Source organism: Ammodytes marinus, assembly GCF_949987685.1.
Source record: "Ammodytes marinus genome assembly, chromosome: 24".
In the NCBI taxonomy this organism is placed as follows: domain Eukaryota; kingdom Metazoa; phylum Chordata; class Actinopteri; order Uranoscopiformes; family Ammodytidae; genus Ammodytes; species Ammodytes marinus.
Genome location: NC_137228.1, coordinates 10324217 through 10351543, shown reverse-complemented (window position 1 = coordinate 10351543; position 27327 = coordinate 10324217). Strand labels below are relative to the sequence as shown.

At 40.7% G+C, this 27327-nt stretch overlaps 1 protein-coding gene across 1 annotated transcript in view; it reads right to left on the bottom strand.

The window, feature by feature from the left end:
- Positions 1 to 19519, bottom strand: part of LOC307269996 (dystrophin-like) — a gene marked incomplete at its 3' end in the record, with an annotated part of 102422 nt that extends 82903 nt beyond the window's left edge. Inside the window, exons 1-8 of the mRNA XM_080053119.1 lie at positions 19427 to 19519; positions 15837 to 15938; positions 14090 to 14160; positions 12951 to 13069; positions 8305 to 8501; positions 3265 to 3393; positions 1241 to 1336; positions 641 to 739 (exon numbers count right to left, since the gene is read on the bottom strand). Of these exons, the coding sequence (XP_079909245.1) occupies positions 641 to 739; positions 1241 to 1336; positions 3265 to 3393; positions 8305 to 8501; positions 12951 to 13069; positions 14090 to 14160; positions 15837 to 15926 (801 nt within the window). The 5' untranslated portion in view covers positions 15927 to 15938; positions 19427 to 19519. The remainder of the gene's footprint in view (positions 1 to 640; positions 740 to 1240; positions 1337 to 3264; positions 3394 to 8304; positions 8502 to 12950; positions 13070 to 14089; positions 14161 to 15836; positions 15939 to 19426) is intronic.
- Between the last annotated feature and the right edge of the window lie 7808 nt (positions 19520 to 27327).

Sequence of the window (27327 nt, the reverse complement as noted above, 5' to 3'; positions counted from 1 at the left end):
CAAACACTGGGATTTTTCTCATGGACCTAGTCGAGCCTGGTCTTACGATTCTATGGGAGCCATTTACTTTGCTCAATACCCAAAATGTAATGTTTTTCTGTAAGTTTATTCTTTTTCGATTTTCAGCCTTTTTAAGATGTTTGTTTGCCTACTACAAACAGAAAGCACAGATAGTTTTTTTGGTGATGGGCCACTTTACACTCATTGCGGCAGTCTTTTCAAGCCTGGCTCTTCAGTGTGGTATGAAAAAAAGGAGGCTTGTTCCTTGTCCAACTAGACGGTTTTCCTAGGTATTGGACTTGGTAGTTTGTTATGGACTGCTGGCTGCTATTACTTTAACTTGTTATGTCTCTCGGACTGGGATGTGTCTGCAATACTGATGACGTTTTTTTTTCGTCTCTTACATTATTGCTGCTCTGTTACCACTGCAAGAAACATTAACACAAATATTTCACATCTCACAACTACATTCAACACCTTGTTATAGTATACTTAATTTGGTTTCCCTGCTAAATAACATCTTTGTAGTCACTAGTCACTGGCTCTAAATTCACACGACACTTAACACTATCAATGTATTTTGAAATGATTACAGGCAGCCCACATGTTTTAGTAGGACTTTGACTGCTCCGGCTCTCACCTCATGTGTGTGGAACTGCTCCTTCACCTCCTCCACATTGTTGGAGATGGACGGCTGGCCCTGGAGCCCATCTTCAGCCGACAGGAGCCACGTCAACACCTTTTGAATTCAGAAGAATATGACACCATTTGTTCAGTCAAGTTGTATGTTTTTCCTTTAAAAGGTGCACTATGCCGTTTCATCTGAGGGGGATTTGTTCATATTTTGGTGGTTAGTTTACAAAACATATTTTCTCTACATTCTCGGTATTGAATCATTCTAGCATCATTAATTTAAAAAAAATATATTTTGAGGAACCAGGAACCAAACGTAAGACTAGGATGTGTTTGTAAACCAAACTCTGGGCCCTGCTGCTGTTAATAATAACAACAACAGTGAAACAGTAACTTTTCAGGACGCTTTCTAACTTCAAACAGTGTTCCAGGGATGACATTTTTCCCGTGAGGAAAGTTTGTTTGTTCACTTATGAGAATATATCTTGGAAAATGTTCACTTCTCGGACACACCCAAAGTTACGTACATAGTGCACCTTTAAGAGAAGATGATTTAGAAACACACATGTGGCATATTAAATGTGTAACAACGTAGTGCCATCCATACCTCTTCCAGTGCAGCTTGGTAGCTCTCTAGGCTGGTGGAGCCTGGAACCAGAGGACTGAGGCCCCGCTGCAGCTCCTCATGCCCAGGACTCAGCACCTATGAGTGGGGAAGAGATGGAGGGGTGGATGGATGGTTGGATGGGAGATAATGGAGCAGAGATGTAGAATGATTGTGGTGAAGGAGGTGAGAGGAGATATGGAGAGATAGAGAGGGGGATGAGATGAAAGAAGGAAACAGACAGGAAGGCAGAGAGACGAATGAAAGAAGATGAGATGGGAGAGAGCAGATAAGAGAGATGAGGAGAGGCCTGTTAGTGTTAGCCATTAACCGCGGTGCCGACAAGCAGTCCTGGCCTTTGTCCAACCTTAACAACTTGTCCTCTTTCTCCCTTTGTCTCTCCCTCTCTTTCTCTCTCCCCGTATCTCTGTGTGTGCCCGCTACTGATCTGGACACTAACAACTTCCCTCTTTTCTTTATCTGGGCTCAACGCTCCTCCTATTACTCTATTCTTCTCTCTGGTAATAAGGTCTTGGAAAGATACACAAGGCCCATCCACGGGTCTGCTGATAAGAGTCCAGCCTCAGTCAGCGCCAGTCTCTCTTTATGTGTGCCTGCTTTTGTATCACAAATGTGTTCGGTAGAGAGACTCAGAAAATTAGATTGCAATGGCAGAGTTTACAGGCTGTATTTTTGAATCAAATATAAAAAATAAATTCCAGATATTTAATCCCTGACATTCAAAAATGTCGCTCTATATTTGAAACTAAATCTTTGTGCACAAAATGTCAACTTTGTTCTTAATTTCTTTGAGAGGAAAACTTTGTTGCGATGAGAGTTTTTTTTTATATTATGTTACGTTCTGTTTTTACATCCTGCATTTCATAGAACAGTGGGTGTGCTTGAACAAAGCTTATCTGACAAATTATCTTTTTTCTTTTTCCTCGCCATGCCTTTTAGCTGCCAGCCAAGTTAAGTCGAGCGCCCCGCTGGTACATTAAATATTTGACACAGTGTGTGAATACATTCCTGCCCGAGCCATAGCAAATTCAATGGGCCATATTTAGATATGCAGCCCAGGGTGACAGCTTTGAAAATGCATCTGAACATTTTGAAAACATCATGTTGTTGGAACATAATGGACAAGAGGTGGATGCGTGGTAAACTATGTTTCTGTGCTTCAGGGGGCGCTGTAGGTGACAAATTGAACAAACTTGGCAATTGTTTGTGTTTGTTTGTAGAGACAGTGTGATGGCAGAGAGCAACATTTGAGTTATTTTCTGCATGACTAGCAGCTATCTGTTGACACTTGTTGACACAGGTTTGTTGACACATGAGAAAGGCTGGTGGGTGTATTCTTGAACTAGCGATGCAGCTAGCGGTTTTCCCCACCTTAGGTGCCTACCCTAGTCTAAAATGCTAAGTTAAGACAATTGATTCCTCATTGTAGCTTCATGAGAAGGATTTGGATCTTCTCAGCTAACCCTTGCAAAAAAAGCAAAACAATGTTGATTAGCTCCATCGGCTAAAAAAGTGGCCGCTGGTAGGCCTACTTTTTACTGATAAATAAAGAAGCATAGTTAGTATCAGTTCTGATGTTATTTGTATACCATCTTTCATACCCACACATAAACAATGTATGCATCTCAATAGCAAAATATAATACATTTCAAAAACCATGAATTCAATTAAAACACAACGTGAATGTAAAAAAATGTCCTACTAAGCAAGTCCCATCGTTTCATATTCAGTCTTAAAATTCTGAGTGTAATTCAACTTTTCAAATGTGCTTTTACTTTTCACAAGTACAAGGGTAGATCATTTTTAAAACAAGATCAATACCATCAGAAATAATCATGGAAGACTTAGAGATAAATTGTACTAGACTTGTTTTGGTGGACATTTTTTTCCTCTCCCAATGACACAGACAAACAAAGGCAGACTGACAGAATAACAACAAGTGTGCAGCCAAAACATGCAACAGGTGGAGGTTGTTTTTGGCGTGTTAGCATTGCAGAGAGACAGACCTGATCAGTAAAACGCCTCCTCTTTTGCTCGGGCGACTTGACATAAGCAGCCTGGGTGTAGGCATAGCTTTTATAGTGAGGCTGAGGGGAGGGACTTCGCACTCGCCCCTGAGCCACACTCACTGTGATCTGAGAGAGAGAGAGATGGAGGGATAGAGTAGAAAAGAGAACGGAGAGAGAGGAAGAGATTGAGGCAAGAGACGGCCAAAAGAGAGAAGTAGAAAGAATGCAAAACATAGAGCCAAAAAAAGCCAAACAGGGAGCGAGTGATGATGTCAGATTGAGAAGAGGAGGGGAGAGGAGAGGAAAGAAAGGCAGAAAAAGAGGAGAAAAAAGAAACATGAATAATCACACATAAGCCCTGTTTCCATCCAAAATGTCAAGCTAATTTTAGGTGAACTTTCCAAGAAGCATGAGTAGAAAAATATGTGTAAAAAACATATTAGGTGCATTTATTTCACCGGTGTCAAAAAACACATTTACAATAGAAGTGGAATTTCCTCAAAATGTAATGTTGGGCAAGTCGTGACATACTTGCATTTCAGAAAATATAATGAAATCTCAGAAGATGAATGACGCAAACTAAACGGTAACAGGCATCAAACACAGTTCAGGAAGATTATGGTGGATTAATTTTATTAAGTAAATAAATAAGAAAATGTTTCTTTAAGTTAAACAGACTTTTGGAGAGGAAATAACATTCTTCCTCTTATAAATGCACATTTTGATTAAAAAGCAATAACTTTCATAAACGTTGGTCAATATAGAAGCATCAATAGAGTGCAGAATGTGTTAGGGTTTTATTATTACTGATGCATTCATGTTGTAAATAGCGTTTTACGGTTGTAATTTGTCAAGGCAGAGTTACTTTTAATTACTTTAAACGCCACCAAAACTGCACAATTTTTAAAGGACATTTTTACCTGTCTTTATATTTAATTTGGAAATCAAAAATATTACAGAAAATAAGTGTCTGAAGCTGGACACATTTGATTTTACCAAATAATTTGAAAATAACCGATTTGCATTGAAGTCAGGCAAAAGTATTGTACTTATCTTAAGTAGAAAAGATTTGAGTGATTAAATAACAGATGAAATCAAATTGATAAGAGGGAGATTAGTATTTAATTAGTATTTAATTAGATTGAAGTATGAAGTAACATACAATTGAAAATACTCAAGTTACATAACAAGTAGCCAAAATGTACTTTTTACTTTACACAATGGCTAATTATGTTTTTGTTATGGATAAGAAACATCTGAGTGGTTATCATTATGGTTTGGATTTTAATTTGGGTACTTCAAAAAGAAAGCCTTGGATGGAAACCCAGCAACAGATAATGCAGACATGAGAGAGAGAGAGAGAGAGAGAGAGAGAGAGAGACAGAGAGAGAGAAACAGAGACAGAGAGAGACGAGGCAGACTCACAGAGAGAGAGAAGACATGTGTGTTATGCAGACAGCAAAGACAGACACATTAGCAAATGCTGTTGTTATTGTGAGCAGCTCCTTTTCAACATTCCAGTGTCCACAGATCCAACCTGCTACTCACTTAGCCGCACTTATTTCAAACGAGCAGTATAACTCTGCAAAACTGTATTCATCAGCAGTTTACCGTCATCTGTCATTTACTAGCTGGCAATCAGCAGACAGATTTTGAGTTTCATTGCAGCTCATTAAGGGTTTACAAGGAGACCACTGATCCATCAGCTTGTTCATTCTTCATATTTAGCTTGGCGAATCAGAAAACTTTGAACTTTAGAATGAGTGAAGTACTTTTCTGTTTCTCTTTTTCTTAAGAGGACACATATGTTGTGCTTGCACTTGCTAAAAACACATATTCAGAGTTTAAAAGTTGTACCATCTTTTTCTTTTAGACTTTAGAAACCAGCACATTTGTGTCAATCTCATCCACGCGTGTTGCCATGTTTTGCTCTTTTTACTCATGAATGTATTTTGGCGAATAGCTAGTTACAATATAAAATGAGGATGGTAACAATATTTTTAAGTTGGAGGTGGTTAAGTACATACAGTAAGTGTAGGTGAGTTGCACACTAAACCACTCTCTCACTGCTATGTGTATTACATTATTCATATATGCGACTTCTGTATGTGAATTCTTCCCAAATGTTTTACATGCATGATGAAATACTAAAATGATCTTAATGAGCTTATTGAAAACCATCCATTATTGAGGCATTAAGTGTATGGCAAACACATGGTTTTAGATGAAGCCTTTTTGGATGTGGTTCACAGTTAGATGTTACAGCTATTGTACATGGTTCCAATGGTAATCCACGAGATTGAGTGTATTACATGATGCATTGTGTGACTTTCAGAACGTCTTTCTTCATGCGTACTAGCACATAACATGGTTTATCAAAGATGGAAGCAATGGCATGAATACCATATTAGGCAGTTTATGACTCAACGAACAACAGACATGTACAATCTTAATTGTCATGTTCAAACAGGAAGAAAGACCTTCTCCCAACTGTACTGATTAGGAAGAACACTATTGCCTACAATACAATCACATGGATTTCCCTTCGGGTACATTTCCAAAGAGCTGAGCATTTATTGACTGATGTATGCTACTTGCTCAACGTTTCCAACTGTCTCTCTGTTGACGGCCAGGTGAGCCACTGTATTGCAATGCTAAAAATCCAAGTCAACAATTCCATCACATGACAAGCCCCAGACAGGATTTTTCTTAGTGCACCAGGTCACCTCTGATAATGGGATTAAAAAAAGGTAACTTTGTCTAGTTTTACACAATGTTCTGAAACTTTAGATGTTTTCTGTAGTTTTTCTTTTTTTTTGTTCATGAAAAGGTTGATAGAATCTCTCTTCCTCTTCCCGAGTCCCAGGTGGTAGTAGTAGTACGGGTGTGGATGCAAAGGAGGTGCTGACAGCCCCACTTTGATGATGACAGATGAGAGAGAGGCAGATAATAGCCGCTGTCAGTAACTCTCTCTTTCCTCCCTCCCGTCTTTTCCTCTCATTTTATTGCCATCTGACTTGTTCTTGACGCTCCCTATTTGTCTGCCCCCCCCACCACAATCCCTCTACACCTCTTCATCTCTCTCTACATCTTTATACATATCACACCTTTCTTTCCAAATCCCTTGCCATTATTCTCCACTTCTCTTTTTTTCTCTCTCTCTCTCCTGTCTGTCTGATTCCCAGTAGGAAAGAGGCCTGCAGTTTATCTACGCTCTCAGACAGAAAGCTGATGAGGGGAGGGCTTGATGGTGGCCATTAAACTAGAGTGAGATAATAATATTAAAGCAGCCATTAACTTCCAGGAAGCTCACTCCATCCCGCTGCGATTAGGCCTCAATAGCTTAACACTGACCTCGGCTTAACCCAGCTCTAAAGGTCAAGCGCCTGTAGATCTCATTTGTGACTTGAGATTTGGTTGAGTTTTTGGGGGGGATTTTCATACAGACACTCATATATATATATATCAGGTGGTAATTCTGAAAGCAAACGGGTGACTACATCTCCCAGCATGCCTTGGGGGGAGCTTGGGGAAGCCAGCAGAAAAAGCAAGGGGGCAAGTCAGCGAGGAAAAGAACATCTGCTTGCCCTGCTGCCACTGAGACTTTAACCTGAGACCACAATACTGGATGGATGAGTGGATGAATGGACAGATGGAGCGTGATCACATAGATGCTGAATGGAAGTTTCATTTCAAACTTAGGGTTTTGGGAATTAAAAGTGCAACTCATTTTGAATTACTTCCAATTCTCATTTGGGACATTCCAGAAAAAAACACTGCTCTTTTTGGTCTACTTATACAGGGAGCGCAAACCATAAGCATTATACATGTTGAAACAAATTTTGACTATATCCCAAAAATCTAACTGTTAGTTTCACAGTTGGGTTAGCCAGTGTGAAAACGTTTGATTATTTTCACTGGCATCGGGGGTTCTGTCACAGCCTGGCATAGCTTTAATACTTTTGTTACATTCTAACGGCTTCAAGCAGACGTACATTTTATTTTTAAGTACACCCTCACAACGATAAGGCTCCTTGATCTGAAACTGAACACAATATTACAGGAGCGGGAAAAGATGAGAGGTTGTTCCACTTTTTCAGCTCTGTGGCAAAATGTCTGCTGATATAATTGTAATGTTCAAAACACATATTTCCGCTGTTCCTCCTCTTAATCATGTCTTGTGAGTAAAGTGCTGGGGATAATCTGCTCACTGCTGCTTCCTCCAGGATACCTGCTCTCAGTTTGTGGTAACACTGAGAGGTAAATATGCTCATTATCCAATTTGTCATCAAAAAAAACTTACTTACTTAATAAATATTATTTTTTGCAGAACTACAGGGACAGAGAAATCCCCACTAATCTATTTATTTTAACGTCTTGAAGAGATTAAGTGAGTAACAGAAAAACAATAAATAAGTCACCATTAAATGTGCTCTCAAGTCTCTGTGTGATTCCTTTGATTCACTGTGTTCTTGGTGCAGCACTTATTTAAGACAGCCACGGAGGGGGACATTTGAGTGCAAGGGATCACCCTCTTTCATTTCCATCAGTTTCACTCATATGCTACAACAGAAAGAGCACCTGCGGGGAATTTCACAAGCTCACTTAGTAATCTTGATAACGTAACAGGTTGGCAGGATGGCAGTGAAAAGCCTTAGTTAGATTATCCTGTTGTGGAGCAGAACTTATACGCTGTGAACAAACAACTGAAGTCGTTCAGCTGTACTGGCTGTAATACTCTATAACACTATAAAGTCTACTTGAGGATTATCATTTAGTATGGACACTGCCTCAACAACAAAGCAATGAAATGTTAATGTGAAAAAGTAGCTCCAAAGGCCAAGTGAGTGTACATAGCTGAGCGACGACACAATGCATGCCAAGCAAAGGCTATGTGTGTGTGTGTGTGTGTGTGTGTGTGTGTGTGTGTGTGTGTGTGTGTGTGTGTGTGTGTGTGTGTGTGTGTGTGTGTGTGTGTGTGTGTGTAAGTGTGTGTGTGTGTGTGTGTGTAAGTGTATGTGCGCGTGTATGCCTAACCTGCTGGGAGAAGCGCTGCTGTGTCTGGATCTGGTAGTGCTCCTCTGTGGTCACCCGGGCGACGCTGGAGGCGGTCCCCCGGGGCAGTGTCTCCACCTCCTGGATGGCTTCCATGGAAACCACTTGGGGTAACACCTGGAAGAGTGATGTCACGTACATGATGACACTCTTCTTGTCCGGGTGAGGCACCGCCACATCTAGAGAGCAGAGGGGGACATTACTACTATTACTGTTACTACATTAAAATGTGCTTCGAGGGACCTATCAGTTTGTGTTCATTCTTGCACCCCTTTTGGAAAAAAAAAGTGCTATTGTTTTACTACCCCAGCTGTAGTTATTGGATGAGCGTACCCATGACGAAGACGTTAAGAAAAACTGTATAAGAATAGCATTCTTGATGGCCTTGTTTGCTGTTACATGTCATTTTATGATCATCAGAGCGGGAAATTAGACTGTTTCAGATACATTTAAAAGTTCCAAACATATATAATGAACACTTGGTTAAGGTTGGCTTCAATAAAAGAAATCAACTAAGCTTTCAAATAAATCCAAGTAAGTTGTGGCCGCTTATAAAGCATCCAGGAGCCTGCGCAGTGTGATGCAGTGAGCTGGATTTCAGCTGCACAATACAGTACACAATTGAGTAATTTTTCTTTTATGCGCACAAATAACTGTAGGACCCTCTGTTAAAGCTGCTTTTTTTATTCCCCAAAGCATCAGTGTGTGCTTCAGTTAGCCTGTGTGCCCTGGATCTGAACGGCTAAATGAAGTCTGAGCAAACCTTTACAACAGGTGGAGGAGAGATAGAAAATGGAGAGGAGATTTCAGGAGGGGGCTGGCCCAAGAAGCCTGTGGGACGGCCAGTCAACCCGGGGGGTGGGGGGGGCAAAACTAACACGGACAGATCACACAAGGGATGAGACACGGCAGATAAATGAACAACAGAAGAGGCTGAGATGCAGACAGAGAGGGACTAGAGGGACAGAAAGGTGACCCAAGGCAGAAGAGAAGGGGGGATGAAAAAAACAAGAGAGAAAGAAATGTCATGCTAATGAAAGGATGGTTGTGTGTGTGTGGAGTGTAAGAGTAAAGAACATGAGAAAGGAGGAAGAGAGATGACAATGGAAACAGAAGACAGAGAGAAAAGTTGCCACACACAAAGTAGGAGAAATGAGTGTGACTGTAAGCTAAGCCAGACGTGTGCTTCACTGCGCGCGTGTGTGTGTGTGTGTGTGTGTGTGTGTGTGTGTGTGTGTGTGTGTGATATATATATAGTTAGAGCCATATTTTATGCGGTGGAACATTGATTTATCAGCATCGCAGGGAAGTCGGAGGATGTTATTGTTTGTCTGCGGAAGACAAACAGCTCCATAAATAATGCCGCCATCTGCAAGTGTGTTTTCCAAGTGTGTGTCTGGAGTGTGTACACTTCCCCTCACTTGTTCAGTCCACTTGTTTATCCCATCCCATGATTTCCATTTTAATCATTTCACCGGGGCTACATGTGTGTGCATACGTATGAGGCTCTGCAGGTGTCTGTCAATATGTGTGTGTGTGTGTGTGTGTGTGTGTGTGTGTGTGTGTGTGTGTGTGTGTGTGTGTGTGTGTGTGTGTGTGTGTGTGTGTGTGTGTGTGTGTGCTTACAAAATTTTTTTACTTCAGTAGCTCTTAGATTTGCTTTGGCTTTCACAAATATTTTACCATTAATATCCTTACACAAATAAGCATGTCACCTAGGTGTAATGTCTGTACTTTTATTTAGATATGCATTTATATGTGTGTTTGCACTATTTTCCTTGCATGTTGCTTCATAGATATCAATCTTGCCTCTGCGTGTGTGTGTGTGTGTGTGTGTGTGTGTGTGTGTGTGTGTGTGTGTGTGTGTGTGTGTGTGTGTGTGTGTGTGTGTGTGTGTGTGTGTGTGTGTGTGTGTGTGTGTGTGTTAGTGCTCATGCCTTGCTGTGATTACATCTTCCTCTGTAAACATACACTGTGAAAATGTCATTAGTTTGGATTAGAATAGCTTCTGAAATGATTCCCTAGGAGATATTTGGTTTCAACAGTGATATTTAACTTCTGGCAGAGAATGAACATCCTAGTGCAAAATAACAAACCACATCATTCCACTCAACATGACTTCTTCAAGTTGCTGCGAGCCACGCCATCAGGTCGGATGAAACTTTGGCGCCGTAGCTTGGTAGCAGCAAACATATCTTATTTCCAGTTTGATGCCTGATGTGTTCAAAGACTACATTAAAAACATTGTCTTCCAAAAGATCAAAGTTGGAAGGCCCGAGCAGCAACACTGCAGCTGGATGTCACCTTTAATTCCCTGCTGCCAAAGTGAATAAATGCCAGGCAAATAAAAGAGGACTGGATAAACAGTGAGAAAAGAAAAAGATTACTAATGAAATGTACATTCAATATGGAGTCATTGGTCTTTGAACCTGCACGAGATCGATTCCTCAAAGTACAAAGAGAAGTTAATCTTCTGAACTTGAGCTTGTTTGGAATCTGTGGAAGGTGTGTGTGTGTGTGTGTGTGTGTGTGTGTGTGTGTGTGTGTGTGTGTGTGTGTGTGTGTGTGTGTGTGTGTGTGTGTGCGCGTGTGCACGTGTCTTTGTGCGTGCTTGTTTTTTTTGCCTGTGTGTGTGATATTTTCAACACAAATGTATTCATTACTACAATATTGTTCGAACTATCATAAAAACTAACAGGTTTATTTTTCAGCTTTGGTGATAATCCCAGTTCTAGATATTGCTGCTAACAAGTGATTAAACTGAAAGAAGAAACACCGACATAAGGAAAGAAACAAACAAAGGGAACACAAGGTAGAAGTCCACAATTACACCAAAGTATCCATGGTGGTTTGATGCCTAGCAACTGCTGCCTACATCTTAGACAATATGCCGTTTCAAAAGAAAAAACATAAAACAAGTGCCCAGCTTCCCAAATCCTCATCATAGCCCTTATTCACTGAGATATAAGCCTCAACAACTCTGTACAAAGACAAATGAAACTCCTTTCATAACACGGGGAAATGTTCAAAAGGCCCATGTGGGGGGGGGGGGGTTAATGGTGTTTTGAGCACTGCTGCACGGCATAATAATGATACACGTTCACCCCACTTGCTCCCCTAACTACTAGTGATTGTTTATTGCAAGATCAATGCAAATTCATCTTGTGTGATGCGTCATTCCAAGGCTTAAGCAAGCTGCGAGGGATTAGAACGCTCCCCATCGTGCTGCTCAAAGCCTGTTCATGCTACTCACAATGGGAGTGTTATCGTATATTAAATAGCCATACCTAGAATTCAGTTGTTTATTTTATAAAATACCAGTTTTTTACGTAAACCAAAATAAATGAAAATCAGAAGTTTGACTCAATAGATACATCTTTTTATTTTATATTTCATTGATAACATTTCCAGCATTCCCTATATACTGTATACACAGTAGGTTCACTAACAAGTCTAAAACAATACACCTCCTTAGTGTTTCAGTTGAAATTGCAATCCGCAGTGTTTGAAATGCACTAGGATTAAATCCATTCTGTTTTTAATGTGTGGTTTACAGTTGTGACAGCGGTGTGTTAGCATTTGAACAGAGGGCTGGAAATCCACAGTGTTGTGCGGACTGTGGTTAAGCCATGAGATAAGTGTGTAGAGTTTTGAAATTTGTGTTTAAGCAATGAAAAATGAGCTACAGTTTGATCCTGCTGCTGTGCATAGTTTTGTTAGAGTTTTGCACATGTCGCTCCAGTTGTGCCCACTGGGGTTTAGCGATTGAAAAAAACTGTAATAATTATAATTTTTGCTACTGATTTTGATTTTAAAACACTGTATAACCAACACTATTCTTGCGTATTTATAAACTTTGAAAAAAAAATAGTTTAACTATTTACAATCAAATAAAAAAAGCTTTTATGATTTAAAAATAAATAAATAAATCACATAATAAATTTGGAAAATGTGTCTATACAAACTTAACGCAGGACTGTGGCGCTTTCACTTACTTGAGCGATCACTTCACCAACGCCCAACTCTCTATCGATCTCTCTCGCTATTTTCATGGAGGCAATATCGCTGCTGGCAGTTTTTCTGATAAGTGTGGTAAATCCCGGGCTATGTTGGCAAAAAATGCCGCCTCCATTTATCACAGAGGGCTGCCCACCACCAACAACACAACAGTGTTGTAATAAACTTTGACCCAGGACAGCTTTACTTGCTTTGTCCCTGCCTGACAGTTTTGATTAAGAGTCTGTAAACTGCTCCTAGGTCAGCATCCAGCCTGTCAGTGATAGATGCCACGAATGTCAACAACAAATTTGGGGCGCACACACACTTCTGCTGGTGTAACTTTGCACAAAATCCAAAGGACTTATCTGGTCCACTGTGAAACTTTTTTTTGCCGTCAGTTTTGTGCATCATGGATCAAGTCCTTCCTCCACAGTTATCACTGTGGCAACACCTCATCCCAGCATGACAAATCATGTTCAACTGCGCCAATTAAGGCGCATGATTGGAAGGTGTAAAATACTATGAGAGCGGTAAATCACCTCAAATATTCTTCTCTGCAATTACCGAAGTGTGTGCCTGTGTGTGTGTGTGTGTGTGTGTGAGTGTGTGCATGTGTGTGTGTCAGTTACCCTCAGCGTCCAGCAGTCTATCTATCCCCAGGTGTTGTTGTGCCGAGTTAAAGGCATGTTCCAGCCTGTCGATGGCAGATGTCTTCTTCTCCACTGAGCTCCAGTCAAACAGCTCAGGTCTGCCCAGGCAAAAGACAAATCCACAGGGATCATGCACCTACTGTATGCATGTTTTAATACAGTATATAAAAATATAGGGGTCAAGTTCTTGCTTTAACATTGCACATTTTTCAGTTCTGTAATAGCAGACCAGGGGCATTCTCTAAAGTAAAATGTCTGACATTGTAGCAATAAAAAAGCTTATTGTTTGTATTTTATAGCCTACACATATTAGTTTCCTCAAACATGAAATACACTGTAATTAACTCACTTCAGCTGATACAGTCAGGTTTTATTTTTCGGAACTACTTACGGTCAGCAACCATGTATTTATCTGCTGTGCACTGATACTGATTCTTAGCTGTATGTACATAGTCTCCAAAGTGTCTAACAATACCATGTGATGTATGCATGGGACATACTTAACTATGTGGTAACTTTTATCTCACATAATTTCTATGCAGCGGTGAGAGACAATGAACCATGGGATAGCTAAAGAAACGGCAACCAGCAGTTTCAATTAAAGATATGCCAACATGTTACAACCCCCAGTGGAGTATACTAGACTGTAAAAGTTAATTGAATTGCTGGAAGGTACTGTGAACAGACACATGACTTGTGTGAAATGTTAATCATAGTAAGAACATGGCAATGACAAAACTAAAAAAGTTGGATCAACACATTACTGACAGCTCAGCTCGCCAGCTATAATATGCAGCTTTTTCGACATCCACACAGCTGGCTTGAACACTGACACTACCTGACTTAATCTGTCCCTTTTGTAATGGGCTAATATTCCATATCTAAGTATATCTATTTAATGGAAAGTGTGGATAAGGCTATATACTGCCACATAAATACCATACTATACCCTATGTAATCCTTTAACATTCTATCCTCTTTCTTCCCCTTTGTCTTCATTGTCTCTTCTATTGCTCTCTGCGTACACACACACAAACACACACACATACACACACACACACACACACACACACACACACACACACACACACACACACACACACACAGTTTTACAGTACCTGTGGCTGTGGAGGAGGGCATTGAAGGCCAATCCATCATTCCAGCTGCTGGAGAAGTTAACCACATTGACCTGAGGACAGAGATAATGGTTATTAAAGGAGCCAACCCGTGAATGCCGAATGACACCCACTGTTGAAACGCCGCCGCCCCACTTCTGGCTTTTCCATTTCCATAGCTATATAATAGATTAAGGACATCTTTTCTCTCTCAAATTGGCCTGTCTGAGCTTTTAATACACGCAGTGACAGACGACTGTGGCTGAAAATGGGTTTTAAATGTAATACTAAGCTGCATGGAGCGCAGAAAGTAATCCTTCTGAGGAATCCACTGACTCTTCACTTTTCCTCACTCCAACTTAGTTACTATCGCTATACCTGTCGAGCTACACTGGCAAATTGATTCACCCTTCAAATGTGTAGTCATTTCTGAAACAATACATCTTCTATTCAATGAAGAAATAACCAGAGGCAGGCTCTTCTTTTTCTATAACAGTAGACATGAGCACTGCAGCTAATGAGTCTCATTAGCTGTAGGCAGCTAATGTTAGCTAATTAAGGTGGTTGAAAAGTGACTTTTTAACAACTAGTTTTAAAATGAGAATCCTTGTAAAAGTTCTTAAATATACACATCATGGCTTTTATTGTTTTTTATTTTCATTTATTTCTTCTGGCAAGTAACACTATCTGTTAATGATTCCACTGTAATTGCTTTAGTTAAGACAGACAAAAATGTTAGCCTAAGGACCTAATGCCTATTAATATAGTTTGTAACAATTTACCCTTTTTCGCACATTCATTCACATTCAATTAGGTAGTCACTTTATTTATAATTAATAATTTATAATTAGAAAATAACGTAATTAAATAATTACCCTTTGTATCTTTTTAATAAGAGTTACTGGTGCTGCTGCAGTGACATCTGGCTTCCAGGTGTTCAAAAATGAACAGATGCAAGTAGCTTGTTATATGCTAACACCTCGGCCAAGTAAATTATAATAGATTATATACAAATTTGAATGATTTTATGTGAATTTGGTGAAAGAAAATATTAAATACTTTATGTTATCCAAAATGTGGTATGTGCTGTGCAATGAGCGCTCTTAGCATTTCAGCTTGGAGGCTTCAGCACATTAGAGGAGAATCCAAGCTTAAAGAAAGACTGTTTAAACCTCGACAAAGCCATCGTCCCTACCACTACATTTTAAGTTGACTTCATTTAATTTTTTCACTCTGAAAACACATTATTAGCACAAAGACTCAAGTCTCTCTGTCTTTAATTAGTTTTATACATAGAGCCATAAATGATAATCATCTGACGGCACTAAACCCCAGATCTGGATCTCCACCAAAACCTAATCCATTATTCTTTGGCCCAAAGCCTATCTAATCTGTCCACCAAATTTCATGAACATCTATTCATGGTGGGTTTGAGATATCTAGGCACACAGAGAGACAAATGAGAAGAAAAAAAAGCCATAAGGTCTTTGGCAGGGGGCAAAAACATTATGTGTCACTAAATAAGAGATGAAGGGTGGAAATATCATATACATATATCTTACATTGTACTCATTAGACTTGAAGCTATTGCCTTCAAATGGAGACAGACGTATACCTGCTTCACATTCACAGGCAATTATTTATGATGGAAACACTGCTTTAGAAGAGAGAGCTGCTATAACAGTGGGTTCAGTGTGGCAGCCTGTGGACTGAGGATAAGTAAGACTGAGTGAGAAGTGAAGGCCCTCACCTGAGGATACTGGCGTGTGTTCTGACGAACCCAACTCAGCAGAATCTTCTCACTGTTGGTCTGCTGTAGGCCCGCCATCACATCCTTCATCACATCCTTTACCTGCACACAGAAAACAAAAAACAAATACAAAGTATAGTTAGTGGATCAAACATAGTATATATTCACACATGCATAGAGGTGAGGCAGATTTTTGTTTCAGGAGACGTACACTCTTGCAAAACGGTGCTAGTAGTCTATTGTGCAACGTTCACAGTTGGCTACAGCTAGCAGTTCCAATCAAACACAATCATAACCTCTCTCTCCCTCTCTCTCTCTGGCTCATGAACTCACACCTATACATAAACACAACACTTGCCTTGATGGACAGAACAACAGATATTTAAATCTATGCTAATAGGCTGCGTGGCGATGTAACATTACCATAAAGAGTCTACTGCTTTTCTTGCTAAGGTTTTGACGTGGCTTGGCAATGGTTACTTTGCATATTCTCACACACACACACACACACACACACACACACACACACACACACACACACACACACACACACACACACACACACACACACACACACACTCAATAGCTCAGGTACCTCGACCTGGCAGCACACACTGAGTCAAAAGGACACTTGTGTACACACATTTTCCATGCACGGGCCTGTGTGTGGATGTGGATGCACCCTCGCAGGCTGGAGTTTTGGCAGTTTTGAGTGACAGTTTTGGAGCACTTGTTCAGGGCTCCAGGGGAAGAGAGAGATAGTGCTTATGCATATCTTACCCCTCACCTGTGTCTATCCGTCACATAGTCACCCTCACGTACATTAAAAACACACAGTTAGTTCTCTCCCTTTCTCTTTCTCCCTCCCCTCCAACTCTGTGCCCTTACTTTCTAATAACGCATAACTGTCCTCCTCTTCCTCGCTCTCCAAGCTTTCCTGCACGTTCACACACACACGCGCACACACACACACACATTCAAGCAGCGAGGCGCGGCTCGATGAGTTTTAGCAGGGCTATCTGAGCAGGGGCTGGACAGAGGAGTTGAAGACGGGATGAAAAAAAAGAGAAATCAAGTTTTGAGCCTCAAACCCCCGTCACCAAAACGGCCCCAAAAAACCTAATGTGGTCAGCCCCACACAGACACACAAACAAATCTGTCCTATCTGTCACCCCCGCCAACACACACACTCACACACCTACACACACACACACAAATGTAAAGTAATAAGAAAAAAGAAAAAACTTTATTTGTGCTATTACACACACACACACACACACACACACACACACACACACACACACACACACACACACACACACACACACACACACACACACACACACACACACACACACACACACACACACACACACACAGACACACACACTCACAACGTTCAACTAAACCTATTAATAGAGTTCGGTGTAATTTGTGTAATAAAGTGAGTTCCCAGTAAGGGGACTTTCACACGCATAAATGCACACACACACACACACACACACACACACACACACACACACACACACACACAGGTTTGTTAGCGATTCCTCGTAGAATGTGGCTTGCCGGGTAAAAAAAAAGGGGACTAATTTGGGAGTAGGTCACTGCATGCATTTCCACTTTAATTGGAGGGGCGCTTTGACAAAGACTGCTGAATACACACACACCCACCCACCCACCCACCACACACACACACACACACACACACACACACACACACACACACACACTGACGGAGATCCACACACACACACACACACACACACACACACACACACACACACACACACACACACACACACACACAGAGGAGTACTTACAGACTGGCATACGTGCACACACACACACAATGAAACGATAACCTCTAGGGCGTAGCGGGGCGTTGACAGGCATATCCACACACATAAACAGACACACACACACACAAACGCCTCATTATAGAATCGTGTTTTTCCATTAATCGCGCCATTAAGTCAATGCCAAAACTAGCGTGATTGAGACATTAGCATCCATTTAACTCAATGGGGGAATGAAATACAATTACAACATATTGTCACGTAAGCTCCTAAACCTACTGACTACACATGACGTTGCCTTTTCAAAGCATCATAAGATAGATTTTGAACTTTAAATAGAGCATGGGGGGTGTAGCCAACAGTGGAGGCATAATATTGTCCATGAATTTGCAGAAAGATGAAAGGCAACGAGAGGCTGGGGGGGAGGGGGCAAAGAAAAAAAGACAAAAAGAACATTAAAGGAAACTTCAGAGCAGCCCCTGTACTGTTTTTGCACTCCCATTAATGCAGCTGGTGGATGTAGTTATTTTTCTCTAAAAGTTAGGATGTCAGATACCTGTGCTTGCTCACATTTTCAGAAAAAAATAATGAAAAAACTGAAAAAAATCTAATAAAATCGATGAAAAATACAACATTTACAGCATCGGTTAAATGGGATATGAGCATGCAAACCACTCGCACATCATTCTATCCAATACTAAAAACTTTCTGGGAATTCATTATCTAAAGAATCCTCACACAAAAGTGTATCTCCCACCTGGGATTACTCGAGAAATCGACAGATACTTGTACAGTCTGCTTAGGAAGGCATGCAGCTATGAGACGGATAATGAGGATGTTTGATGTATAGTTGAAACCTAGTCCACCTTCAATTAAAAAACTGGGACATATATCCAAAGGGATGGAATATTGCACATGGTGGAGAAATAAAATAAATTAAATGTAAGACTGATGACTAAATAATATAGTGGCTAATACTTTGTTTGTGATTTTGTATGTATTAAATGAATACCTTACTGCAGGCAATTAGTTTTAAAGTAATGTACATACTCAGTACATCGTGTAGAATTGAGACACAATTAAGGCTTTAAATGATGTTTTAAAGCCATATCCATGTGTATTTCTGCCTCACAGGGAAACTTTTTCACAATTTTTCTTACTGCTTCTTCTATCGTCATTTTTGCCTTTTCCGGTTCCCTGCAATGTGACTGCTGCCTTCACCTTCACAGCCACAATACAGGAAGACATTTTGGTAGACATTTCAAACATCGCATCAAACATAAAAATAAAATAAAAAAGATTCAGAAGGACGCAGTGTGAGTTCCGAAATTGATTATTTCAGCCGTGAGCAGCACAAAGGAGCGATGTACATGAGCCCCGCTATGAGCAGCTGATGCAATTTGTGCATCACGAAGAAGGGGCAATTTCAGCTATAGTGTTAAAGTGATACATTGCCAGAGCAGTACTTCAACTTACTGTTGGCTGTTTTCACTCATTTCGTCGCCCTTTAAAAAGGCTGTACTGAATATAGTGTTATGACGGTCAAGTTGACAAATATGTACAATTTAGAGTTCAGGGAGATGTAAATGCTCAGTTTAATCAGGGCTTTGGGTGAGTCAATACACAGCAAGGCAAGGTCAAGGTAAAGATATGCTGCAATTGAATTTTTTTTTTTCAATAATAACAACATTTAACATTGGAGGCCTTTTCTAGAATACAAAAAAAATAAAATGTTATTGCCTACGAAACACACACACACACACACACACACACACACACACACACACACACCTGCCAGTGGATAATGATGCTCCAGATGAGCCCAAGAATCAGTTTGTGATTCCCATCAACGATGTCCGCCGCTCCGATATTCACCAATTCCACCTGGGAGGGAGGACGGACACAAGGACAGATCTCATTATGGGGTTTATTCTCAAAAACACCTCACTCCACTCACTGTCTTTGTTGGCACGTAACCCCTGGAAACAAACCCCCTTCCCAACTGTCTTACTTACAATACTTGGCTTACAAATGTAGTTTTTTATTTTTTTTTGAAAGCAAGAACCAGAGCAAAAAAAATGGAAGTTACAAATTAAACAGTGTGTGTTTGTCGGCTCAGAAGAAGGCTGCAAACTTTAGCACGGTCGGCTAACTGGCTCGCTCACTCACTGCTGTCATCACTATTAGCACACAGTGTTAGTTCTAAAGCCAAAGAGCGTATCATTGGCTTACAACATGATTTTGAAAAATCCCCCTGCTCAAAAGACTCAACTCAAAGATCCACTCAGTCAAAGCCAAGTGCCGTGTCAATATAACATTGTGAAGGGAGCATCTGCGCAGTAAATACTTATGAACTTTTAGTTAAGTAACACTTTCAATTCAAAATCTTCACTTGTAATGGAACACTAAGTAAATAACCCATTTTACATTACAAAAACACTCTGTAAAAAGGAGAGATACCTCAGTTCTAAGTTAAGACATTCTGAAAGAGATGAGGATATTAGCTAGTTGTATTGCATCAGAGTGATAGAGAAAGCAGTTTCATTCAAGCACCGTTTGTTGAGTGCCGCCACTGATTTATTCAATGTATATTAATGAATCCGTATTATATTTAACTCTCACGCGTTATCAAACCAGGAGAAAGAGAAGTGTGTGTGTGTGTACTCACATTGTTCTTCTGCAAGAGCTGCAGAGCACGGTTGACATTGTTGAGCGAGTGAACGCGTGTGAATCCTCTCTCCAACCTCACCTACACACACACACAGATACACACACACACATACAGACATGCACACACACACACAGACACGCACATGGGCCCACACAAACGGCCACATTACAATAAAAGTGTGTGTTTTTGTGTGTGTGCCATTACAATAGGGAGAGTGTATCACACACAAAGGACAAAGATGATAATGTCTCCATGAAACAGAAGTACAGGGATAGAAGAAAGGGAGAGGGGGAAATTAAGTTTAGAGGGGAAGAGAGATGGCGGCAAGATGGGAGTAAAAGTTTGATTAAGACTGTGGGCCGTGCCAGTGTACACACGTGTATGTTTTTGCACTTTTTTCTTTTTTAATCTTGGCATTTGGCATTTTCTTCCCCCACGCAAGTTTAATTTACTTGAAAACGATCATTTCAGCAATAAGGTCAGGAATGTGATAAGACTAGGGGTTTACACTGAGATGAATGCTGTGTTGAAGGAGTGTGGGATACGGTACAGAAGGCGTTGATGTGATGTGAAGTGTTTTTTTCTTTGCACGGTCACAAATCGCAGAATCAGCCAAGTGGACGAACCCCAAATGGCAATCGTGGCACCGTCACTTTAATTGGGAGCGCAATTAACAAGCTGGATAAACTGTTTTCTGCTGTGGTGTTTACGACTGTATGATCAGCACAGCAACTGGTGCCGGGCAAAAGAGTGACTGTGTACAGTATTAATCTTCGTTTGTTCAATCTTTTTTTTTTCTAGATGTTTCCGCATATGTTCTTACAGTAGAATCCAAATGGGTTCTTTTCAATAGATTAGTTTATGGATATGTTGTAATTTTAAACCTCAATTCCATCCTTTAAAAACAGCTTTAAAGTGGGTTCAATATTATAATAAATACAGGGAGAATGGCAAACAATGAATACTGCTACTACTTAGCATTTCTGGTAAGTAGCAGCTGTCAGAGTATGTGACCAAGTGTATAATGTTCTGCATCACTGTCGCTGTCCAAGGTGCTGAAAATTACATGAACACCTACAGTATATGCTGTGTGTGTGTGTGTGTGTGTGTGTGTGTGTGTACGTGCGTGCATGTGTGTGAGTGTGTTCATACCAGCTCACGTCCTGCCAGCCCCTCCAGAAGCTCCAGCAGGCGTCGTCCATCACACAGGTCTGAGAACAGATTCTCAATGGGCACTTTCCCTGTCTTGAAACACAGATACACACACAACTTCAATTTAACTGTACGCACTGTGTTAAAATAAAATATACTGTTAGTTCAATCTTAAAATTCCCCATAATGCATCAGGTTTATTACTAAACGATCAGTAGAAGCATTTTGCTGCAGAAGGCACTGGCAGCTTTTAAAGCAATAAGACACAAATGGTTGGTATTGCTTAAAGATAACGAGATGACTTAAAGCTGGGGTATATGGGGGCGCCCTTAGCTCAGTTGGTAGGGCGTCTCCCCCACCCCCCGGGCCGGGCCCAGCAGCATAATATCTCTCACAGAATCCACCATTTCCAACATATACGTATATCATACATAAACACATTAACTTACAAACACGCTCATATACATACTGTACATATATCACCCATGAGCTATTATTAGATGGTATCTCCCACCATCAGCACATCTGAGCCACCTGAGGTTCCCTCTACATAAAGCAGCCTTAAGCAGGCACTCTGGTTGAAACCTGGAATGAGTGGAGCAGGACCATGATATAAGTATAAATGAATGAGCCAATATCAAATAAACAGTGCCATTTGTGTGTGTCTTATTGATGCTAATTAACTGCAGGGGATTTGTGTAAGGTTGTGAGCTTAAATGGGAGTTGTATAGTAGTATGCGCACTCATCACCGCAATAATAGAAGGGAATGATGACTCAATGAATGTATATAATGTCTTTAGCCAGCAACTAGTGACATGCCCTTTATGTCACAGCCTGTAAAGGTCAAAAGTGAATTGGGTATCCAGGAGACACTGCTTCCTCATTGGGCCAAACCACAACAGATTTGTATAGGAGTACGGAGGAGAGGTCTCTTGAGTAATCACAAGCTAACCCGGCGTTAAATGTGAAGATAGCAGTTAATACCCAAGAGGATGCTTCTTATCAGTGCTGATAAGTCAAGGATTACAAGCTTGCTGTGTTACCTCGCATTGGAAAAAAGGCTGCTGCAGGCTGAATTCTGTGAGTGTGTCTACAGCGGCTAGGAAGGAAGCAACTGACGTGATGTTTCAGTATATTGAAAAAAGAACCCCCCCCCCTACCCCCTTACAGCAGAAAATGTCACAAAGCTGTGTAAACTATGCTTCCAAATAGAAGGAAAAATCACCCACATTTGAATTAGTATAAAGTACTACCAGTTCAACTGCATGTCATGAAGGTATTTCTCCACACTTTATTGTGTGTACAATTACCGTACATTAAAAAGTAGCCCAAACTACCCAATCTGGCAACCCTGGGAACAAGTAACAATGGTTATAGGACACACTTCCCTAGTAGATTGATTTAATTCATGTCATATCGTTGTATCTGATTGAAAAAACTGTATTTTCCGTTTACTTCTCACATATGTGTTTTACCTCAGTAGCCTCCACAGTGCTACAGCTCTTAACTTGAAACTGGTCAATAAGCTCAATTTAACGTGGCGACTGCTAAATGACCTTCACACGCACACGGTTTATTAGGAGGTGTCATAACAGATTTGAGATCAGCTAATCGGGAAGTAATTTTTCTCTCAGACGCTCAATTTGGCACGGTGAGCAGCCCCGATGACACTATTTGAAAAGTGATAAAAAGCCTAGCCGAGTAAGTAATTATGAGAAAGCGCGAGAGGAATCGGCGAAGACAGGGCAAAGTGCCGAGGGGCGTGATACAATGAGTGGGCAAAGTAAAGACAGAATTCTTGAGTGGGGGTAAAAAAAGCTATTTTTTATATTTATATTTTATTTACAAACGGCATCATGAATCTCTGCCACATTATAACTCTCTCTGTTTCTGCATCTATCATGCATTATCACAACAACAATGGCTGCCATGTAAGAAGGCCCATCTAAAATGCATTAGCACCGGCACTGAGATAGAGAAGGCAGAAAGAAAATAGAGTCCAAATGGCCCAGAAGAACTGTGTGTGTGTGTGTGTGTGTGTGTGTGTGTGTGTGTGTGTGTGTGTGTGTGTGTGTGTGTGTGTGTGTGTGTGTGTGTGTGTGTGTGTGTGTGTGTGTGTGTGTGTGGACATCAACACAATACAGAAAGAAAAGTGGAGAAAAGTCACTTTGCTATAATAAAGAAACTCAGTTATCCGTCTTCTGAGAAACAACCTCTTTCTACCACTGTCTCATTTTCTCACATTTTCCCTTTCCACTCTCTCTCTGTCTCTGTCTTATATATTAACTCAATGTCTCCCACACATGTCTCATTCTCCTCTTATATCTCTCCCTGCGACCACCTCTCTCTCTCTCTTTTTCCATCCCTCTATCGCCATCGACCTGCGCCTCACAGCATCATCCTGAGACTCACTCTCACTTATTGAGTCATTCTCCACGCCAGGGCACCGCACTTGTGTGTGTGTGTGTGTGTGTTTGTGTTAAGGGAGCCAATGTGCTGTTCCATTAGCTTATGGACAGTGCGTAGGGTGTAGGTGATAAGTGAAGGCACCACACATGCAGTCAGAATTTAAAAAAAGGTCAAAAGAAAGCATATGCACCTTTGAATATTACTACACCAGAGAAAAACAGAACACACACTTTTTATTGTTTTACTTTCCTGCCTACTCAAAGCCATTAAAACTCATGCTCTCTCTCTCTCTCTCTCTCTCTCTCGTCCATTTTTCAGCTACCCCCTTTGCACCGACAAATAAAAACGGTTCTCCAGGTGTTCTCTCTCTTCACCCGTTGCTCCTATAATTACCGCTCTCACAGGAACCACTTCAACATTAGAAAGTGTTCTGCTCTTAAAAGAATCATCAAAAAGTATAAACACACACACACACACACACACACACACACACAGGGGAAGGTGCCAAATGTACAGCGAATCCAATGCTTTTCCTACTTTTCTTCAACTGCAGCACCTTTCTGGTATCCTTCGATCTAAAGAATCTCAAGTATCGTTACATAAGATGATAAGGTAATTATCATCTACTTTGTGCTTCTTTTGATCGATATATACAGTCTTTAGCATGGTCAATGTTCAGGCATATTCCCTAAAGATATACCTTAAATGTTATCAATGTCTATGTCAAACGTCATATCTCGTTCATTCAATCATTACAAAAACAGATTGCTATAAACGAGTAAGGAAGGATGAAGAAAGAAAGAAAGAAAGAAAGAAAGAAAGAAAGAAAGAAAGAAAGAAAGAAAGAAAGAAAGAAAGAAAGAAAGAAAGAAAGAAAGAAAGAAAGAAAGAAAGAAAGAAAGAAAGAAAGAAAGAAAGAAAGAAAGAAAGAAAGAGAGAAAGAAAGAAAGAAATCCTCCCACACACACACATACACAAGCTTCTTTTCATTTCTAGTGATGGCCATGAGTACAATCACCTCTAAATAGCATGTGACCAAAATGCCAAACGCTGCTGACTCATTTTGCACGCATGTGTGTGTGTGTGTGTGTGTGTGTGTGTGTGTGTGTGTGTGTGTCTGCGTGTGTCTGACTAAAGTCACTTTCCTGTGGGGGGGAAGGAGAAGGGAAAAAGAGGCATTTCTACAATCCTTCAGAGGCTGTTCCTTCTGTTATTCGAAAGCATCATCTGCTTTTTTTTAAGAATTTAAAAAGAAAAGACTTTCACTGAGAGGTAAAAACCAGTCTGCCCTCCATCCATTCCATGTCAGACGCAAAACCTGCCATTAAGCCGTGAAACATATCGAGAGAGCGAGAATGTTTCATTATGTCAGCTCCTTGTAATTACATTTTCTAAAAGGTTCCTCTCGAGCGACTTAACTCGTAAAGAAGGAAAGATGACACAAGAGATGGCTATTGCAACTGGCACAGGAGACAACCTTGCATTTGAGTAAACAGAGAGGGGGAAAAAAAGGAACGCTCGGTGCTAATATCTGTCAATCTGCCTAGCGACCACTTATCTTCATCCCGGACGTGTCTGGATTTCACCGAGATAACGCTTGACATGACACATTTAATGGTAACGTCTTGTTTTTTTTCCTCTGGCAGTAGCCAATGGCAGGCAAACGACTGCTGTATTGTTTTGTTTTGTTTTGTTTTTTACGACAGCAGAAATCTGTCCTTTAAACTGACTTCTCGCTTTGGCTTTAGACACAAAGGAATTACAGCATTGTGTAAAGTTTTTCTTTTACTCTGGAGGCTTGGGGCCTTGTCCCCTGAAGCCCACATTCAATTAAATGAACAGAATATTTAATTAAATTGTCACCAAGCTAATTGACACAACAGCCAACAGATGCCCGGCAGTGTTCAATCGATATAGGCCATAGGAGAGCTGGTTGGTTCTATGAGGCTAAATTAAGACGGCATTTCCAGTATGTGCACTCTACTGGGGGCTAGGGTAGTTGCTGGATACTCTTGTACAAAAAAGCATGGGTCACACACCAGCAGCAATAGTGTAGACCATTATTCAAGGCATGTACGATTAAGCCTGAAGGCAAACTACAGGTATTCTCCTGACAAAGTTTAGGTGCTCATATTCACCTGCACCAAATGCTTTCATCTTCATAGACAGAAGAATGCAGAGGAGGGGCCATTGTTTATCTAATACTCCAGAATCATTTTATTTATTTATTTTAGAAAAAGCTTTCCAACCGTGAACAAACAAAGGAAACAGATAAGACGTCTTTTAAAAAGGTCCCTCCTGACAAGATGTAGAGCGAGATGATCTTCAGAGGTGAGCCGCGCCGCCGAGCGCTATCTGCTATTTACCAGGCGGGGGAGAAGCCGTGAAACGTATCTGTTTGATATCTCACAGCGTTTTCTGTGAGCTACAAGTGCACAGGTAATACAAATGCAGACACACACACACACACTAACACACTCAAAAGTATACACACACACACATATCGCATTGATTTTCCAGTCAGGGATGTCACTAATTGTCGTTCCCAGACGGATTTGGCATCACTTTGAGCAGCAGCTTTTAACCAAGTGTCTAGCCTGTGTCCTTTACGTCACAATTCAACAGACTGCTTTCACATTGCCTCACAATACATTTTTGGGGTTTTTTATACAGGTTGGGTGACTCATGACTATAAATAAGGAGATTTCACGCAGATTTTGTGCTAAAAAAAGATCATGTCATCCGCTATAAAAAAAGACAAACAACTTTGTCTAACCTAGAAGCGGTTGTATTGTTTGGTTGTATGAGCCAATTAAAGTCAATAAAGCTCCCTTGTTGACATTGAAGAAGAAAAGCCAATTGGAGGAATCCTGTGCATGCCTCTCCATAAACCCAAAGAACCCTCAACTGAAATAAACAATAAAGACTGTACTGACATTATCATATATATTGTCCCGGCAAGCAGCAAAGCAAAGGAAAGCCGTGATCTGGGGCTTGTGAAGAATTGCTTGAGGGCATATTATGTTTCGACATATTCCTTTCAAATTGCATGCCAAAAGAAGAGGAAAAGACACATTTCAATGAGTCATGGTTGATCTGTACTTCGCAGGTCGTGAGACAAAGAAAGTCGCCAAGAAGGCCTCCTTCCCTCATCAGAAAAGAATGGAATACTTTCCCTGAAAACTCCCCATACTGCATGCATTGCAACTTGACATGAAACTAGCATTTAAATGTTTCCAAGTTGCTACAAGTTGGAGTTCGTAAACAACTTTTTAGTGGTGACGCTGGTGGCCTGTCTCACTCAACAGAGTGTGTGGCTACAGTGCTGACACGCGCCGGCAGAGCAAATGATGATGTAAGCACTCTGCGTTCTTCAGCAAAGGTGAACTGACCAACAGAACAACTTCCTCGCTTGAAATACTGTGTTTATTTTAATGTGTGTGTGTGTGTGTGTGTGTG